This window comes from Hyperolius riggenbachi, chromosome 6, assembly GCF_040937935.1.
Source record: "Hyperolius riggenbachi isolate aHypRig1 chromosome 6, aHypRig1.pri, whole genome shotgun sequence".
Taxonomy (NCBI): domain Eukaryota; kingdom Metazoa; phylum Chordata; class Amphibia; order Anura; family Hyperoliidae; genus Hyperolius; species Hyperolius riggenbachi.
In genome coordinates, this window is record NC_090651.1 from 328,150,779 (window position 1) to 328,172,025 (window position 21,247).

Genomic DNA, 21,247 nt, shown 5'->3' on the forward strand with positions numbered 1-21,247 from the left:
CTTTAAAAAGGGGTCCCCCAGACGCCCACCCCCCCTCCCAGGAGAAATGAGTATAGAGGTACTTGTACCCCTTACCCATTTCCTTTAAGAGTTAAAAGTAAATAAACACACAAACACTTAGAAAAAGTATTTTAATTGAACAAAAAACATAACCACGAAAAAAGTCCTTTAATATTCTTAATTAACCATTAATACTTACCTGTCCCTTTAAATAAATGATCCCTCGCAATAGCCTCGGAAATGTTCTATCAGTTACAATGCACCAAAAATCATCAGCACACATATACATTGGTCTAAGGACACGCTATCTGTCTCTGTCTTTACAGTGTACTCCTGTCTGTTTATTGCCTGAGGAAGCCGGAATATACCCGTGAAACGCGTTGCGGTTCTGTTCATGGAGTATGTGAATAAATTGTCTTTATCTTAAGCGACAGCATCGAGTCTATTTCTGAGTGGCCGGTCCACCGCCGCCACCCGAATATTTTAAACATTTTAGCATATTTTATCCTTTTGGCGCCTCTGTACATCTACTTGTCAAGATATCCACCCTTGGTGGTTGGAAGGGTGACAAACCCTCCTTTCCTTCTTCAGAGAGCGACATCTTAATCCTGAGTGGGGACAGGTCTAATCTCCCCACCTGCCTATATAGTGGTTGCCTAAATGGTAACCCATGTTTGTAAGTATAATACTTACTCCACACTAATTCTCCCTGATCCAATACATACTACACTATATTGGGCTCTCGGTTTCTCTGTTTTAACCTGCTTAACTATAGTGAGGGTGAACATTTTTGGGTGGAGGGAGGGAGGCGCATCCTCACAAGATTGCCTCAGGCAGCAAAAAGTCTAGAACTGGCCCTGTGTGTATATATAAGTTTACTTTCTTTTTTATCTTTTTTTTTTTTTTTTATATTTTTATATTTTTATTTGACCTTTGGATATGTTGAATTCTTGGTTGTTGGTTTGTTATTTGATTGCAGATTGTGTGAGACCAGGACACTGAAACAGTTATTTATCTCTAGGGGAGCCAGGTAGTCAACTGTTAGGCTTACATAGGGACACGGTTATGGTTTGTTGGATATGTGTTCCAAATTTGCTATAGTAGTAGTGTGTTATCAAGTGGGATATCAAAGGGGTGGGGATATGCAATATGCCCTTATGAAACTAATTTTATTGAAGATATCCATATTAATCTAAATATTTGACATTCTCTTTAGATTCATCATTTCTTTCTTTCCTGTACTACGCACAGGTGTTGAATTTGTGAATCAAGCCTATAATGGAACACTTGGGAAATCTTTTTATTTCTATGAATCCATTCCAACTGAAAACAATATATTTCTACAATGGAATTTAAAGAACGGACCAATTGCACAGCGTTTTCCTGGTGGCAGTCCTCAATGTTTTGTTCCGTATGCCGGAAGATGTTCTCTGTTTATAAATGGAACTCTTAGGCTAGATAATGTGACACCTGAAGATGACGGGACTTATACTTTTACTGCACAGTGGAGCAATGTTACTGTCATAAAAAGTGCTGCATATGACTTCACAGTCTATTGTAAGTAATAACTTTGTGTCTGGAGTTTTCTTCAGAAAATGTCTGCAGCATTAACATCAATTTTTAGTACCAGATCTGGATTAAGAGCAAACAGGGTCCTAGGGAAGGATGACCCTGCTTAGGAAAACTCATGGAGAAGCATGTGATCAGTTTGATTAGCTGATAGATTTGTAAGGTTCTGATTTGCTGGTGCTGATCATGTGTTAAACCAGGAAGTCATCACTGCAAATCAGGACCTTACAAATCTATCAGCTGATCAAACTGATCACATGGCTTTCCATGAGATTTCCTAATCAGGGCCATCCCTAGTCCTAGGTAGTGTTGGGCGAACATCTAGATGTTCGGGTTCGGGCCGAACAGGCCGAACATGGCCGCGATGTTCGGGTGTTCGACCCGAACTCCGAACATAATGGAAGTCAATGGGGACCCGAACTTTTGTGGTTTGTAAAGCCTCCTTACATGCTACATACCCCAAATTTACAGGGTATGTGCACCTTGGGAGTGGGTACAAGAGGAAAAACAAATTAGCAAAAAGAGCTTATAGTTTTTGAGAAAATCGATTTTAAAGTTTCAAAGGGAAAACTGTCTTTTAAATGCGGGAAATGTCTGTTTTCTTTGCACAGGTAACATGTTTTTTGTCGGCATGCAGTCATAAATGTAATACATATAAGAGGTTCCAGGAAAAGGGACCGGTAACGCTAACCCAGCAGCAGCACACGTGATGGAACAGGAGGAGGGTGGCGCAGGAGGAGAAGAAGGCCACGCTTTGTGAGACACAACAACCCCGGCCTTGCATGAGGGCAAGAAGCGTGCGGATAGCATGCTTTGTACCGCCATGCAGTCATAAATGTAATAAAGATAAGTGGTTCAATAAACAGGGACCACGCGGCAACGCTAACCCAGCAGCAGCAGACGTGATGGAACAGGAGCAGGCGCAGGAGGAGAAGGCCACACTTTGTGAGACACAACAACCCAGGCCTTGCATGAGGGCAAGAAGCGTGCGGATAGCATGCTTTGTACCGCCATGCAGTCATAAATGTAATAAAGATAAGTGGTTCAATAAACAGGGACCACGCGGCAACGCTAACCCAGCAGCAGCAGACGTGATGGAACAGGAGCAGGCGCAGGAGGAGAAGGCCACGCTTTGTGAGACACAACAACCCAGGCCTTGCATGTGGACAAAAAGCGTGCGGATATAGCAGCAATGCTTTTTGCCGCCATGCAGTCATAAATGTAATACAGATGAGAGGTTCAATAAACAGGGCCCGGAAACGCAACACCATCCCAGATGTTCATTGGTCATGTTACTTGGTTGGGGTCCTGGAGTGTTGCGTAGTCATTTCCAATCCAGGATTGATTCATTTTAATTTGAGTCAGACGGTCTGCATTTTCTGTAGAGAGGCGGATACGCCGATCTGTGACGATGCCTCCGGCAGCACTGAAACAGCGTTCCGACATAACGCTGGCTGCCGGGCAAGCCAGCACCTCTATTGCGTACATTGCCAGTTCGTGCCAGGTGTCTAGCTTCGATACCCAATAGTTGAAGGGTGCAGATGGATGGTTCGACACAGCTACGCCATCTGACATGTAGTCCTTGACCATCTTCTCCAGGCGATCGGTGTTGGAGGTGGATCTGCACGCTTGCTGTTCAGTGGGCTGCGGCTGCATGGGTGTCAGAAAATTTTCCCACTCCAAGGACACTGCCGATACCATTCCCTTTTGGGTACTAGCTGCGGCTTGCGTTGTTTGCTGCCCTCCTGGTCGTCCTGGGTTTGCGGAAGTCAGTCTGTCTGCGTACAACTGGCTAGAGGAGGGGGAGGATGTCAATCTCCTCTCTAAAGTCTCCACAAGGGCCTGCTGGTATTCTTCCATTTTGACCTGTCTGACTCTTTCTTCAAGCAGTTTTGGAACATTGTGTTTGTACCGTGGATCCAGAAGGGTATAAACCCAGTAATTGGTGTTGTCCAGAATGCGCACAATGCGTGGGTCACGTTCAATGCAGTCTAGCATGAATTGAGCCATGTGTGCCAGAGTCCTACCAGAATCCTCATCATCCTCTTGTGAGCGTTGTGATAGTTGTTGTGATGCATCATAGTCGTCACCTTCCTCCTGGTCTGCTTCTGCTGACCATTCGCGTTGAATTGTGGAAGTCCAACGTGCACCGCTCTGGCCCTCGTCAGTGGTGGCATGAAATTCCTGCTCCAACTCCAGCTGTTCCTCCTCCTCTTCTTCGTCATAGCTGCTGGGGCCAGCGTTCCCTGAGGCGGATGGCCTGATGTTGGTACCATCACGCTGATCGTTTTCTCCTTCAGATTCCCCCAGTTGCATCATGACAGATGTTTCCTTGATTTTTAACATCGACCTCTTCAGTAAACACAGCAGTGGTATGGTAATGCTGACTGAAGAGTTGTCACTGCTCACAAGCAACGTGGATTGCTCAAAATTTTGGAGGACTTGGCAGAGGTCCAACATGTTGGCCCAATCGGATCCACAGAAGCTTGGCAGCTGGCCGGATGCGCCTCGGTACTGCGCCGTCATGTACTGGACCACTGCACTCTTCTGCTCGCAAAAGCGGGCTAGCATGTGCAGCGTAGAATTCCAGCGCGTAGGGACATCACACAGCAAGCGATGGTGGGGGAGATTGAAGCGCTCCTGCATCTTGGCGAGTGCCCCTGAAGCAGTACTGGAATTTCTACAATGTTTGGACACTCGACGCACCTTCAACAGCAGATCGGGCACGCCTGGGTATGTCCTCAGGAACCGCTGAACTACTAGGTTCATCACGTGCGCCAGGCAAGGGATGTGTGTCAGCTTAGCCAACCTTAAAGCGCGAATGAGATTACTCCCATTATCACACACAACCATGCCCGGTTTCAGGTCCAGCGGTGCCAGCCACAAATCCGTCTGTTCCTTTATTCCCCTCCAAATTTCCTCCCCTGTGTGCTGCTTATCCCCAAGGCAGATTAGCTTCAGCAACGCTTGCTGACGCATGCCAACAGCTGTGCTGCACTGCTTCCACGATCCTACTGCTGCTGGGTTAGCGTTTCCGGATGAGGTACAGCTTTGAGATGCGTTGGAGGAGAAGGAGTCAGAGAGGTAGGTGCTGCTGTTATCCAGTGGGAGGGACGGCGGTGCAGCTGTTTGTGGCGTGGGCAACACCCGTGCCGTAGCAGGTGAGGAATCGCTGCCAGGCTCCACAAGGTTCACCCAGTGCGCGGTAAGGGAGATGTATCGACCCTGGCCGAACGCACTCGTCCAGGTGTCAGTGGTGAGGTGAACCTTGCAGGCAACGGCATTCTTCAAGCTTCGGGTTATTTTGCTGACCACGTGCTCATGCAACTCAGGCACTGCAGAGCGTGCAAAGTGGTAGCGGCTGGGAACCACGTAACGTGGGATGGCCACTGACATCATGCCCTTGAAGCTGTTTGTCTCCACCAATCGATATGGCAGCATTTCGCAGGCCAGAAGCTTGGCTATGCTGGCTGTTACTGCCACGGCCCGGGGGTCATTTGCTGGCAATTTCCTCTTGCGCTCAAACATCTCCGACACAGACAACTGAACCGTAGCGCTGCACACGGAAGGGCTGTTGGTTGTTGTGTTTGATGAACACTGGGAGACCTCAAGAGTACTACTCCGGAAAGTGACAGTGTCAGCGTCGTCTGATGTTTGTGAATGTTGTGAACCACGCAATGGCTGGGCTACTGCTGCTGCTGAGGCGGGTCTGGTGAACCCAAGGGAGGCAGTGTTGTTTCTGGTACCCTGTCCTGACGCGTTTGCCCAAAGAGTGGGATGTTTGGATAGCATGTGACGGCTCATGCTGGTGGTGGAGAGGTTGTTAATATTTTTCCCCCTGCTCAGGCGGGTCTTGCACACCTTGCAAATCGCCATGGTAACATCCTCAGTGCAGTCTTCAAAGAAAGCCCAGACTTTGGAGCACCTGCCTCCTTGCTGGCGATTTCTGTTTGCTCCTCTTTTGCCTCTCACTTGAACTTCCACGCTTGTGGTGCCTGAAATTGCGCGCCGCCTACCTTGTGGCACAAGGCGAACTCGTGCAGCAGTGTGTTCTTCAACAGACTCATCTGTGCTGCTGCTACAACGGCGATGTTCTCGTTCACAAACAAAATCTGGGTCTCTGTCCACATTGTCCATACCCTCCTCTTCCATCTCCTCAAACTCGTCATATGTCATTGTGGGCCACCGCCGTGGAGTAGAGCTCCCCACAACAACCTCTGCGCAGCACACTCCAACGTCGTCTTCCAGATCTTGTCGGCCGACCTCCTGCAATTGCAACCCCTCCTGCCCAAATTGCTCTGGGATTTGGGTTTCCGAGTCCTCTTCGGACTCGCCTTGTATTTCAGTGCGCGGTGCATTTCCCACAGTTAACGGTTGTGAATCCAGGCACAACATTTCTGGCTGTTCCTCCATTGACCTTTGAAAGGTGGAAGTTTGTTGGGCTGGGAATAGCTCCTGCGAATACCCCATTGTGTCCTGAGGTAATTCATCGGACTGGTTATCTGGCAGTTGTGTGCGTGGTGTCGCTGCCGGTTGTGTCAGCTTTGTGCCCACTGGCTCCTTGTAACTGGCTGAGGACTCGGACCTCGTGCGTGATGTGCTGGTGCTGCTTAACCCACTGCTGGACGCTTGAGAGGTCATCCAAGTAATTATCTGGTCCTGTTCTTTTGGATTTGTGAGGGTTGTTGTCCTGGACAACATGGGCGGTATTGAGTGGGTTTTCTTGGGTGCTCCCCTGTGGCCTGTACGTGAACCGTCAGGGGAAACACCTCTTCCCTTGCCCCTCCCTCTTTCACCGGATTTCTTCCTCATTTCACTTATCCTTACAGTACACGCTGACTGGCAGCAGTACAGTGGCAGTACAGAAATGCTATACAGTACCACTATTCCCAGCAGCGACACAGAGCACAATGCTATACAGTGACGGGTGAGCGGTGTACCACTATTCCCAGCAGCGACACAGAGCACAATGCTATACAGTGACGGGTGAGCGGTGTACCACTATTCCCAGCAGCGACACAGAGCACAATGCTATACAGTGACGGGTGAGCGGTGTACCACTATTCCCAGCAGCGACACAGAGCACAATGCTATACAGTGGCGAACGAGCGGTGTACCACTATTCCCAGCAGACACAGAACAGTACACAGAATGCTATATAGTGTGGCTGAACGAGCGGTGTACCACTATTCCCAGCAGACACAGAACAGTACACAGAATGCTATATAGTGTGGCTGAACGAGCGGTGTACTACTGTTCCCAGCAGACACAGAACAGTACACAGAATGCTATATAGTGTGGCTGAACGAGCGGTGTACTACTGTTCCCAGCAGACACAGAACAGTACACAGAATGCTATATAGTGTGGCTGAACGAGCGGTGTACTACTGTTCCCAGCAGACACAGAACAGTACACAGAATGCTATATAGTGTGGCTGAACGAGCGGTGTACCACTGTTCCCAGCAGACACAGAACAGTACACAGAATGCTATATATTGTGGCTGAACGAGCGGTGTACCACTATTCCCAGCAGACACAGAACAGTACACAGAATGCTATATAGTGTGGCTGAACGAGCGGTGTACCACTATTCCCAGCAGACACAGAACAGTACACAGAATGCTATATAGTGTGGCTGAACGAGCGGTGTACTACTGTTCCCAGCAGACACAGAACAGTACACAGAATGCTATATAGTGTGGCTGAACGAGCGGTGTACTACTGTTCCCAGCAGACACAGAACAGTACACAGAATGCTATATAGTGTGGCTGAACGAGCGGTGTACTACTGTTCCCAGCAGACACAGAACAGTACACAGAATGCTATATAGTGTGGCTGAACGAGCGGTGTACTACTGTTCCCAGCAGACACAGAACAGTACACAGAATGCTATATAGTGTGGCTGAACGAGCGGTGTACTACTGTTCCCAGCAGACACAGAACAGTACACAGAATGCTATATAGTGTGGCTGAACGAGCGGTGTACTACTGTTCCCAGCAGACACAGAATAGTACACAGAATGCTATATAGTGTGGCTGAACGAGCGGTGTACCACTGTTCCCAGCAGACACAGAACAGTACACAGAATGCTATATAGTGTGGCTGAACGAGCGGTGTACTACTGTTCCCAGCAGACACAGAACAGTACACAGAATGCTATATAGTGTGGCTGAACGAGCGGTGTACTACTGTTCCCAGCAGACACAGAACAGTACACAGAATGCTATATAGTGTGGCTGAACGAGCGGTGTACTACTGTTCCCAGCAGACACAGAACAGTACACAGAATGCTATATAGTGTGGCTGAACGAGCGGTGTACCACTGTTCCCAGCAGACACAGAACAGTACACAGAATGCTATATAGTGTGGCTGAACGAGCGGTGTACTACTGTTCCCAGCAGTGACACACAATGACTGGGGGGGACCCTGGCTAGCGTGGCTGGAGCGCGAACTACCCTGCCTGCCTACCCAAAGCTAAACCCACAGACAAATGGCGGAGATATGACGTGGTTCGGGTATTTATTTACCCGAACCACGTGACAGTTCGGCCAATCAGAGCGCGTTCGGGTCCGAACCACGTGACCCGTTCGGCCAATCACAGCGCTAGCCGAACGTTCAGGGAACGTTCGGCCATGCGCTCTTAGTTCGGCCATATGGCCGAACGGTTTGGCCGAGCACCGTCAGGTGTTCGGCCGAACTCGAACATCACCCGAACAGGGTGATGTTCTGCAGAACCCGAACAGTGGCGAACACTGTTCGCCCAACACTAGTCCTAGGTAGGGTGACATCAATGGGTGCCTAAACCATACACTCTCCCTCTTTTTATCCTGGTGAGACAGAATTGTTTGGAGGAGACATGGAAGAAAAGACAGAGAAGCAACACTCCATTACCACCTATTAACACACAAGGCAGTGATGAGTGAAAATGACAATATTATTTTCACATTCATTTTCGTGAAAATAATGTTAAATTAGATTTTCTAGCGAAAATGACATAATATACATTTTTTACATTCTGCGTTTTTGTGCTTTTCACAAATTTTTGGAACATAAGTATGATTTTTTTTTCCGATTTTCTGGCAAAAAATGTTTGCAGCAAAAACATTGTTTTCCCACGTTTTTACGCTTTATAAAGAAGATTGCAAAAAAATGCAAAAATGTAGAAACCGATATTTTACCACAAAAAAATTGCTGTGGGAAAACAAAGTTGTTACCTCAAAAATTCACAAAAAGCATGAAAACGCAGAAGAACCATTTTAACTTTAACATCGATTTTCTCAAAAACTATACTTTTTGGAAAATGTTTTTTCCTCTTGTACCCACTGTCCTCCTTCACATACCCTGAAAATGTGGTGTTTCTAGCTTGAAAGGGGACTTTGCTATTCACCGCTGAAGTTGGCAGTCATTGACTTTAATATAAAATGGGAACGCAATTTTTTTTTTTAATTTAAATTGGGTTAAACCCAAATGGCGAGTCCAAGTTTGCTGGGAACTGTTCACCAGCAAACTGTTTGCGCCATCTCTATTAGGCACCACCAAGGGGGTGTCTTAGGATTAGGCAACACCAGGGGAGTCTTAGGGTTAGCCACCACCAGAAGGGGTTGAGGGTTAGGCACCACTCGGGAGGTCTCAGGGTTAGGCACCACTGGGAGGGGGGGTCTTAGGGTTAGGCACCACAAGCATAGGGTTCTGTGGGAGAGTAGGGAGAAGTTAGGTCATAGTAATCTAATCACTCTTCTCAGGTATAATCACTTTTCTCGGCTATATATTGCATCGTTTTATAACACCCCCCCCCCCCAACAACAACAAAAACATTCTGCTATATCAGGAGCCCTTTTATAGGCGAAAAAATTTGCAGCTATGTCCAGCCCTTTTTTGAAGCCAAAAAAAAAAACTTGAAAAGATCTTGGCCCTTTTTTCCAGGCCCCTTTTTCAAATGAATGCGGGCTTCCATCCCCACCTGTTCCTAAGAGTGTTTTAGGAAAGCCCTGTCCAAATTTACAAGTAATGATATGGTGTCTTAATAAATAAGAATGTTTGTGCCAATTTTCTGCAAACCATATATAATAAACGTTCATATCTGCAAGTTATCTATGCTATCTTTCCATATTTTTTTATCTGATATTGTGACACATTTGGAAATCTCTTTATTGGACTGTAATATGTATATTAACCATTTGAGCCTTCTAGACGTAGCTGCAATGTCCAAAAGGCTGCTTCCGCACTGCTGCGTGCTCCTGCGCCACCGCCCGTTAGCCCGGAGACCAATGAATGGGAACGCAGTTCTGTGAGAATGACACATTCCCTCTTCACCTCCTGTAAGCATACAGGATGCATATAAAAAAAATGACTGAGGCCATCTTGTGGCCAAATAGTAAAATTGCATTTACATACATTTTTATTTAATGTACAGACCCACACTTACATTTAAAATGAACTGTTTACCTCCCACTCTCTCCCAAATATACCCAAATAAAAAAAAAATATTTAAAAAAATACAATTAAAAAAAAAGAAACATAAATAGTTACCTAATAGTCTGAATTTTTTTTTAATATGCATGTCAAAAGGGTATATTACTATTATTTTTTGAATGAATGGGAGGTGAAAATTGCTCGGCTGCATACGGTGAAAAAACACTGATGACTGAAAACGTTAACATCTCACTTTTCTATTTCAGCTCCTCTCAGTGCTCCTGCTCTCAGTAGTAATTCCACTAATATTAATAGATTTGTAAGTGGCACCTATGTGTCTCTCCACTGTGATGGGGGTAATCAGAGTATAATTAGTTATACCTTCTACCAAGACGGGAAGAATATCTGTTCCGGGCCTAATGTGACCTGCAGGGATTCCTACTTCTACTTCCAGCCAATCACAGCAAGTGACAGAGGAAACTACACCTGTGTCATCCAGAACCCAGCCAGCTTCAACACCAGCAACACCCTGCAGCTGACTGTATCAGGTGAGTCTCAATAATGCTTCATCAACCAGTTCTTGTGTGTGAAACAATATTAGGTAGGTAATTCTAACGAGTAAGAATCAAAATAAAGATGTTAAGTTTTCATCACTATTTGTTGCAGCTGAAGGTATATTTTATTTCTGACTAAATCTCTGTGAATCTTATTTCAACATTTGAACTGTTAAAAATAGTTATTTAAAGTGGACCCAAATTAAAAATACAAGATTTCAGAAATAAAATCTATTTCCTAAATTATAATAATAAATAGCAGCCTTTTTTCAGCTGCATGATGACAAATATAAAATATTTTACATTTAGTGGAGAAATCCCTCCCTTCCTTTCATATTGCCGGGACAGAATCCGGCAAACTGTTGTAGTAGATGGTGTCCAGCAAAGGAGGAATTGCTAATGGCTGCCACCTGTATAACTCTAGTTATGAAAAGAAAAGGGAAAAGAGCATGCACTGAAATGCTCATAGGCTTGAATAAGTGTTTTTTTTTATCTTTGTATGTGTCAGAATAGTGCAACGAAATATTTTGAATCAAAAAAATGTTTGGTTTGGTTCCGCTTTAAGGTTAATTTAGAAGCTCTCAGTTACTCTTTCCTCTGAATGCCAGGCAGCCAAAACTGGTACAAGCATGGACTCTCTTCCACAAACCTTGTAAAAGTCACACATCACTCTAAAGCTGCGTACATACATCCAACAAGCTCACAACAAGTGCATGACCAACTAAACGATTACCTCATTTGCATACTGTGCACAATACAGCTGCATTCAAAACCAGAACAAGTAGTTCAAACCACTTGTACACAGGGGCCAACTGCATAATATCAGCCCAACAGTCATGTGAGTAGATCTGACGGTTGGATTGGGCAAACCGTCTATTATCAGTTGCTCGTCTAGTCGTTTTTGTGCGTACATATGTCTGATTATCATCCAACAGAAAAAAGTCAGGCGATAATAAGGCAGTTGGTTGGTCTGTGTGTACGAGCCTTAACAGAAGGGCCAAGATAATCAATTTTTGACATTTTCAAACCATTGCTGTATGTTTCAGTTGAAGTACTTATCAAAACAACGCATTGCTTTAAAACAACATAAACTAACAATAAAATGAGCATAGCTTCTTTCTCTCTTGGTATGACCATACTTCTCCAGCCAGCTCTGGCTTTAAAACTGGCATTAGGGAAAGATTCATGGCTGTCATTAGGGATGCTCATCCGGATTCCGGATATCCGGGAAACCCGGATATCCGAACTTTTTTATGCTATCCTCCTCCTCACTTGTTTTGTCTTGTTTTCCAGTTATTTGTAGGATGTCAAAAGCAAGCTCACATACATTGGCCAGGAATTGAACCCAGGTCAACTGCTTGGAAGGAAGGCAGCTATGCTCACCACTATACCACCAACACTACATGCTGAATTTGAAGTCTGGAAGATTCCAGGGCAAGGGTGGGAAGGATGAAAAGCTAGGTGGACATGCAACCATTCCTGCTAACCTAAAGCTTACTTGTGTCTTACAACACATAGGCTTAAGACTTTACCAAATCCAATGCTCCAATATGGGGAAGCTTCTCTGTTTGCAGCAGAAGCGTGCTGGGCCCATAACCCAGAGGTTGATGGATCAAAACCATCCTCTGCTAGGCATGATTTCATTTTTGCACCTCGCTTTATCGCATGGGCAAAACGGTTTCCATAGCCCTGTAAGAGAAAGTGTAATAAGGGCCCTGGCGTAACATAGATATTATGGTAGCTAAGACCACTCCTGGGCCTTTCTTGTAGTTGAAGAGATGAGTGAACTGTGACACCACACTTAAAAAACAAAACAAAACAGCAAACAGAGAAGCTTTTCCATATTGGAGCATTGGATTTGGTAAAGTCTTAAGCCAATGTGTTGTAAGACACAAGTAAGCTTTAGGTTAGCAAGAATGGTTGCATGGCCACCTAACCTTTCGTCCTTCCCACCCATGCCCTGGAATCTTCCAGACTTCAAATTCAGTATGTAGTGTTGGTAGTATAGTGGTGAGCATAGCTGCCTTCCAAGCAGTTGACCTGAGTTCAATTCCTGGCCAATGTATGTGAGCTTGCTTTTGACATCCTACAAATCCCTGGAAAACAAGACAAAACAAGGGAGGAGGAGGAGGGACGCCACATGCATTATTGCATTAACATGCATGGGGCTAATAAGTTTCACCCTGCGCTAGTAATGATTACATTGCCATGCACTCCCTGTGCACATCAAATATTCTGTAGTTTAGTACATTAGACCCAAAGGCACATAAAAACACTTAGAAAATGAAAGCTTTAGTATTCAGGGTTGAACAGCCATATTGCGAGCGAGAGAGATGATATTCTTTTGTAATCACTAATCAGAATACACTCATCCTATACAATTAAATACAGGTGTCCCTGCGTCATCAACTGAATGGTTGTGTGTCCCTGGCTTTTTTGTACTGAGCATGTGCGCAGCCAGGGCAGTTAGGATACAGGGCCGGATCTGACCGTTTGCTGTGTGTGGTTCACAGAGGTTCTCATTGCATTGTGGGAAATAACAGCTTTTTCCAACTGCCAAGCAAGCAGCTCCATGTGTGCATATACTTCAGACAGTGGTGGGGAACGAGGAAGCGGGAAGCGTATGTGCGCGCATTGCGGGGGGGGTAGCGGCTGTGACCTAGCACCCATTTTGTAATGGGCGGGCCTTTTTACTAGTGTCTGAATAAAAGAAAACAGCTTTTCTTTTACATTGCTTATTTGTTTTCTGTGGCAGTCACACATTTCTCTTTGGTTTGGCAGCGCCAGTCTCTGATGTGAGGCTAACCAGTAATGCATCCGGATATCTCTGGCCAGGAATAAATTCAACATCTCTGACTTGCTCAGCTCTTGGCACAGAAGTGAGCTACACATGGAGCCTGAAGGGGGCGCCACTACCCCAGGACCCCCAGTACAAGCTCACACAGGGTAACTCCGTGCTTACAATCAGCCCTGTCTCTGCAAATGATGATGGACCTTTCACATGTACAGCTTCAAACTGGATGAACAATGCAACCAGCAATGGACTGAACATCAGCTTAGCCTGTAAGCAAAACAAAAAATCTTACTCAAATATTTACTTTTGACTGCAAAGTTAAGTTTTCTCTTTCATTAATATGTGAAAATAATACTGTTCAGGGTCACTATTGAAGATGCCGCAGACCAGGGTTGGAATATGGAGTAGTTGGTTGAGGGACCTGAAAGGGCAGGTTTCATCAGATAAATCTGAATATGGGGTTATGGTACAATAGCAAACAGATACGTCTCCTTAAAACACCAGGGGATCCAAGCAAGGGTCAACCTCCCATGCATCTGAGGTGAATGGGAGAGACGTTATCTTACAGTGGCCCTCACGCAATTCACGTGATACTGACAATAAAATACCTTTTAAGCCCTGCCAAGCAAGAAAATAATTTTGACAGGTATTTCACCTACTTTGGTACTTTTCCAATTGCAGAATGCTGAACAGTGTTGCTTGCAAATTCTCTCCAAAGTCATTTTAGCATCAAAATGCCATTTTCCTTTTTGAGAAAATGTTCACAAAAATACGCGAAAAGCTATTTTCCCAAAAATGTTATTTATTATATAGTTACTTTACAGGAAACCATTATTTGTACCACCAAAATTTTTACAGCGAAAAAATCTACATTTTTTTTACCACAAAAAGCATGAAAAATGCACAAAATAACAAACCTAATTTTTGATAACATTATTTTATCAAAAATAAATGCAAAAAGAATATTGGCATTTTAACTCATGACTGGTGCTAAAAAGGTATTTTAAACAAAAGATTAAAAATGATCTCTTTAGAGAAAAAGTTAATTGGATAAGGCTCATTGATTATTGATTGCCTTTAGCAAGTTTACAATGACTTGCTGTACTTGAGCGAATTACTAAATACACCAAGTTGTACCTGAAAGAAAATTGCAGTTGTTTTTGTATAAAAATTGAGGTTTTACTGCTGGCCTGGGTGTAAATAATGCTTTGGACAGGACCCTTCTTAGTGGAAAGTTGTTTTATATAGTAAGTCATCTTAAAACTGATGTAAGTTGGATGTTATAGTACATATGGCAATGATGCTTAAACCATTTTATGATTGAATTTTATTAAAATTGCCTTTTTATTTCAAGAGAAAGAGAAAAAGTAACCCTTAAAAAATAGCACCACTTATGTATACTATAGTAAATCATATTTCAAGGGGTGCAGCTAAGATTTTTGTGGCTACAAGTGGCACATAATTTGGGCACCCCCCAGAAGGGTGTGGCGTGCCCTCCCTCCGACATGGCAAAAATTGCGCTTGGCCATGACATGATGTGGGTGGAACTAACTGCATGATGCTATCATGTCAATATAGACCAAAAACCTCTGAAGATTGGCATGAAGAATTAAGGCAGTTTTGATAGCAGAAAATGTCTCAGAACTAGCAAGACATACCTAATAAAGTGACTAGCAAAATCCAGGTAGTACCTGGTTAACAAATGAGATAGAGATTGTAGGTCCATTCTTAACCTGAATCCATTCGAATGTCGAAACACTTTCATCTCTGTCCATCTTTTGTCCCCCTGTCCTGTGTGATCTCTGTTCCCCCATGTCTCTTGTCCCCCTGTGTTAATTCTGTTCCTGTGTCCATTTGTCCCTTTCTGTGTCACCTCATGTCCCCTGTTCCTTTATCTGCCTGTGTCACCTCTGTTGCTCTGTGCCAATTTTGCCCCCCTCTGTGACACTTTATGTCCCCTTGTACCTCTTTTGTCCCCATGTATCACATCTTTTTCCCCTCTGTTTCACCTCTTGTCCCCATCTGTGTCCCCTCTTGTCTCCCTCTGCGTCACCTCTTGTCACCTCTTTCCCTGTCTGTGTCACCTCTATTCTTCCTATGTCACCTTGTGTCCCCTCTTGTCACCTCTGCTCCCCATGCCACTTTTTTCCCACTCTCTGTCACCTATTGTCCCCTTCTTGTCTTGTCTCCGCAGGTTCCCCTCTGTCACCAGCTCTTGTCCCCCTCTGTGTTACCTTTGTGTCCCCTCTATGTCACTGCTTGTGCCCCCGTGTCACCTCTGGTGCCCCTGTATTCACTAGTCCCCCCCTTTCCATATTTGTGCTCCATGGTCCCCTTCTGCAACAACTCACATGGCCTCGATCCAGCGTCAAACCTCACTGCTCTCCTACCAGCCACAGCTCCGGTCACCATGGTTACTCCTGGCCGGTGCCTGTGAAACCATGAGAGTTGCTGGCCAGAAGTAATCATGGTGACAGGAAGCCAAGAAGCTGGCAAGAGCGTGTTAGGGTTCAGCGCTGGATTTGGTCTATGTGAATTATTGCAGAAGAAGTCCACGGAGCGCAGGGAGGAGGGAAGAGTTGACACAGAGGCGGAAACCAGTAGCTGTAGGGCACAGGGGAGCCAGCCCAGCTTGGAGAGCCTCCCCTCTAAAAAGAGGCACCAAGCAGGTGCTTGGCTTGCTTGTACCCTGGCGGCGTCCCTGCATATTTCATTCACACTAATCACTAACATTAAAAACATCTAAAAATGTATCCAATCAATACAATACACATAAAACAATAGATGTGGTTGTTCAACACAAATGTGATCAAGTGCTCTTCTCTCTGAGACAGGTGCTCATGTGAGCAAAGGAATCCACACCAGGGTATATCTGTTTCCCCTGAATGGATTGTTCAGCTGGGAAATAATCAACTCAGCATAATACAGCCTGATCTGGAAGAGCACACAGGTGGTATGGTAGGCAGCTGTCTAGTGGGGGCTCTTTTACACTACATGCAATTCCCATTTTTAGGCCTGGAACCCAATAGGAGCGCTTTTCTGAGCACTTTGTGATTTTAAAAGCGCTTGCTAATGTAGTGCTACGGGTGTGATCCCACTTGAACGATGTGATTTTATGAAAATCCCCCATAGCATTGCATTAGCGAGAGCTTTTTCGAATCACTAGTGATTAGAAAAGGCTTCTAGTGGGTTTCTATTTATTTATTGTATTTATAAAGTGCCAACATACTGTACTATGCAGCGCTGGATATTAGCGATGGCGCAAACTGTTCGCCAGCAAGTAGTATTCTGCTAACATTCGCTGTTAGCATTCATGGCGAACAGCAACCATTTGGCGTGTTTAATTCACCCCCTATACATCATAATTGAGCTAAACTTTTTCCCCTTACCTCACAGTCAGCAGACACATTGCAACCAATCAGCTAGCACCCCTTCCTGGACCCCCCACCCCCCTATCAAAAAGCAGTTGCGATGGCCATATTGAATCAATTCTCTGCTGGTTGCTGACTGTTAGTGAGAGCAGGGACAGACTTGCTGTAGATAGGTAGGGAAAGCATTAGCTAGGCCTGTGTCCTTGTTCCTCACTTGCTGTGAAAGCACCCCAAACAGCCCTTTGAGGGCTAGCTCATCTGTCTCGGTGTGTTTTTTTTTTTGTGTGTGTGACACCCCACAGCCCACTGACACACAGAGCTGTGTGCACACTACTGCTGTTTCCTGTACAGGCACAGAACCACTCTTGTGCATTATTATTTCACTGTATTCTGATAGTACTATTGCATTTCTCTGTTTGTGATACTCCACAGCCCACTGACACCCAGAGCTATGCATCATGTGATTCCTGCCCTTTAGGGATTACAACCCGACTTTGTGTGAACTCTGTATATTTGGTGGGACTTTTCGCATGGATTCCCCTTCCAGCATGCCATAGTCCAGGTGTTAGACCCCTTGAAACAACTTTTCCATCACTTTTGTGGCCAGAAACAGTCTTTGTAGGTTTAAAATTCGCCTGCCCACTGAAGTCTATGGCGGTTCACCAGATTCACCTGCTAACTCAGCAGTGCAAAGGTTATCACGCCTAAAGTCTTTTAGGAGTGATAACTGAGTTATCACCGCTTTGTGAATCAGGCCCATTGTCTTGTCAGGGCTACTGCTAGACATAAATAAGTAGATAGCTTGCTTGTGATGAGGCCATTGCATAGCTGGCAAGGGCACTATCCTCATTTCAACTAGTTACTGCACAGCGTGTAATATATCAACGCCCTACAAGACTTAAACTGAAGTCTCAGGGACATAGATATTTGTCTACCGCTGCTAGCATCACTGTGTGTGCTCCCGCGTGTGTTCTTGTTGTTGCCATTTTCATTTGTACACAGATCAATAAATGGTAACATAGTTCCCATTCACCGATCTAAGTGCCTGTGATCGATGGTGTTCAATGACGAAAGTGAAAGTAAAGCATACAAGCGTTACTTCCTGTAATGCTTGTATGCAGTAAAAAGTACACAAATGGAATAAAGTGTGTGTGTGTGTGGAAGGGGGGGGGGGGGGGGGTGGGGTTAGGGCATTTAGTGGCTAAAAAGTAAAATTACATCTACATACTTTGTTATTATTATTATTATCATTATTATTAGTAGTAGTAGTAGTTGTAGTAGTAGTAGTAGCATTTTATAAAGCATCAACATATTCCATGGGGCTGTGCAAAGTAGGAAAACAAACAAGGGGATCATAATGATACAGACAATGATATATACACTTACCTAAAGGATTATTAGGAACACCATACTAATAGGGTGTTTGACCCCCTTTCACCTTCAGAACTGCCTTAATTCTACGTGGCATTGATTCAACAAAGTACTGAATGCATTCTTTAGAAATGTTGGCCTATATTGATAGGAAAGCATCTTGCAGCTGATGGTGATTTGTGGGATGCATATCCAGGGCACGAAGCTCCCGTTCCATCACATCCCAAAGATGCTCTATTGGGTTGAGATCTGGTGACTGTGGGGCCATTTTAGCACAGTAAACTCATTGTCGTGTTCAAGAAACCAATTTGAAATGATTCGAGCTTTGTGACATGGTGCATTATCCTGCTGTAAGTAACCATCAGAGAATGGGTACATGGTGGTCATGAAGGGATGGACAAGTCAGAAACAATGCTCAGGTAGCCCGTGGCAGGACCACAGGCTTTACACCCCCCCCCCCCCCACCCAAAGACCGGGCCATTTTTGAAAAATAGGCCACTGCAGCTTTAAGGCCAAGCTGCAGGGCCGCACAACACAGCACACAAGTGACCCCCCCCCCTTTTCTCCCCACCCACAGAGCTAGCTTTCTGTTTGTGGGGTCAGATTGCCCCCAGGCTTATTTGTTTATTTTAAAGAAATATTTATTGTATTATTTTTTATTAAATGTGTGTGTTTTTTTTATTTATTTAAATTTCTCTCCCTCCCCCGGCTTCAGCCTATCACAGTGGATTGCTTCCGTGTCCCCCAGGGGGACAGCCGTGTCACACGGCTGTCCCCAGTACATCTGTAGATCGCAGCTTTGTACATGCTAATTAGATGCTGGTTTCGCCGTCTGACAGTCTCCGAGCGGCAATCGTCGCTTGGAGACTGAAGGCGGAGCGGAGCCTACTAAGCAGGAGATGCACGTGCAGCATGCATGCAATCTCCTGCAAAACAAAGCCCCAGGACTTTACCCCGATCGGTGTTAGGCGGTCCTGGGGCAGTTGGCGTGATGCGGTCAGCAAGAAGTTAAACGATGCCCAATTGGCACTAAGGGGCCTAAAGTGTGCCAAGAAAACATCCCCTACACCATTACACCACCACCACCAGCAGCCTGCACAGTGGTAATGAGGCATGATGGATCCATGTTCTCATTCTGTTTACGCCAAATTCTGACTCTATCGAGACTCATCAGACCAGACAACATTTTTCCAGTCTTCAACTGTCCAATTTTGGTGAGCTTGTGCAAATTGTAGCCTCTTTTTCCTATTTGTAGTGGAGATGAGTGGTACCCGGTGGGGTCTTCTGCTGTTGTAGGCCATCCGCCTCAAGGTTGTGCGTGTTGTGCCTTCACAAATGCTTTGCTGCATACCTCGGTTGTAACGAGCGGTTATTTCAGTCAACGTTACTCTTCTATCAGCTTCAATTAGTTGGCGCATTCTCCTCTGACCTCTAGCATTAACAAGACATTTTTGCCCGCAGGACTGCCACATACTGCATGTTTTTCCCTTTTCACACCATTCTTTGTAAACCCTAGAAATGGTTGTGTGTGAAAATCCCAGTAACTGAGCAGATTGTGAAATACTCAGAGCGGCCCGTCTGGCATCAACAACCATGCCACGCTCAAAAAATTGCTTAAATCACCTTTCTTTACCATTCTGACATTTAGTTTGGAGTTCAGAAGATTGTCTTGACCAGGACCACACCCCTAAATGCATTGAAGCAACTGCTATGTGATTGGTTAATTAGATAACTGCATTCATGAGAAATTGAACAGATGTTCCTAATAATCCTTTAGGTGAGTGTATATCAAATATGGACATTTGTACAAAATACATACCCGTATTTTTGGGACCATAAGATGCTCCAGACCATAAGACGCACCTAGGTTTACAGGGAAAAAATCAGGGAAAAATATATATATTTAACCTGGTGCGTCCTTGGTGCACGGGCGTCTTGTGGAGCTCCCCCTCTTCTAAACAAGACAAGGCAGATATTTGCTATAGGACAAAACAAATCTTTAAACCCACATGTTACCAGGGATGCTCTTCTTTATTTCAGTTCACAACAGTAAAAAGTATCCCGACCAAAACCTGTTTTGTAGGTCAAACAGGCTTCCTTGATGTGGAAGTGTAGTGGGAACAGAGCCTTACTCTTGTCAAATATCTTATCGATATCTGCCTTAAATGATTATCAACTACTTAAGGGGACAGCCTAAAAGTTGTCATAATCAAGATATGGGCGCGTAGCTCACTATAAACAGAATATTTATAGGTTAACAGGTTTACCTCTGGAAAAAATATGCAAAACATTCATCAGTTGAATTTTATGAAATTATATTGATATGAAAAAAATAGATAAGGCATATATACAGGAATATACATCACTCCAGTTGTTGTCCATCATCCAATATACATTTTTAAAGTTCCTTTAGTGAAACAAGTCCATATCAATATAGCAACTCTTCTGCTGTAGATTTTATCCTCCATCCATAATTGTTATCTCAAGATTGTACAGTGTATGGTACACACAAATACTGTATAGCTTTATTCTAAAACATGGTATATAGAGTTCTATTCTTGAATAAGAACTTTAATTAGATATATCTTCATAAAAACAAAGCTAGGTAGTTGTCCCTGAGCTTGTAATTGCATCTAAATAGTAATGCTTACTAATTGGTAAAAAACATCAAAAAGTTATCTAAAAAACTTAAAACTGCTGAAGTTTGAAATGACAAGTCTTTAGTGTTTATATAAGCTATTGTCAATAAATTCACCAAGAATAATGCATATTACCTCTCTTGTGTTCTAGAATCACAGTGGAAGGTAGAGTCTCTAGGCCTCAGTCGATCTCAGTAGAGTTTCAGGCTCAATGATAAAATATACCAGCCTACCAGGGCTTTTTATTGTAAAGATTCTAAGATGCATCTGTTAGGGGATTTTACAGTGACACACAAAATTCAAACTTATTTTTAACTGGTACATTCCGACATTTTGTGACATTTTAAAAGGACCAGGGGATTTTCCAGCGATCGGTGCTGCGTGGGCTCTACAGCCCGCAGCACCGATCAGGTATGTGCCAGGGCAATCAGACTTTCGCTCTTTTTTCCCCACTAGGGGGATGTCCTGCTGGGGGGGTCTGATCGCTGCCGGCTATTATTGATTTGCGGGGGGGGGGGGGGCTCCTCAAAGCC

At 44.5% G+C, this 21,247-nt stretch overlaps 1 protein-coding gene across 1 annotated transcript in view; it reads left to right on the plus strand.

Annotated features, from left to right (window-relative positions):
• The window catches only part of LOC137522200 (carcinoembryonic antigen-related cell adhesion molecule 1-like), a 54,000-nt gene that overhangs the window by 18,261 nt on the left and 14,492 nt on the right, over positions 1-21,247 (plus strand). Inside the window, exons 2-3 of the mRNA XM_068242232.1 lie at positions 10,252-10,533; positions 13,321-13,602. Coding sequence (XP_068098333.1) covers positions 10,252-10,533; positions 13,321-13,602 — 564 coding nt within the window. The remainder of the gene's footprint in view (positions 1-10,251; positions 10,534-13,320; positions 13,603-21,247) is intronic.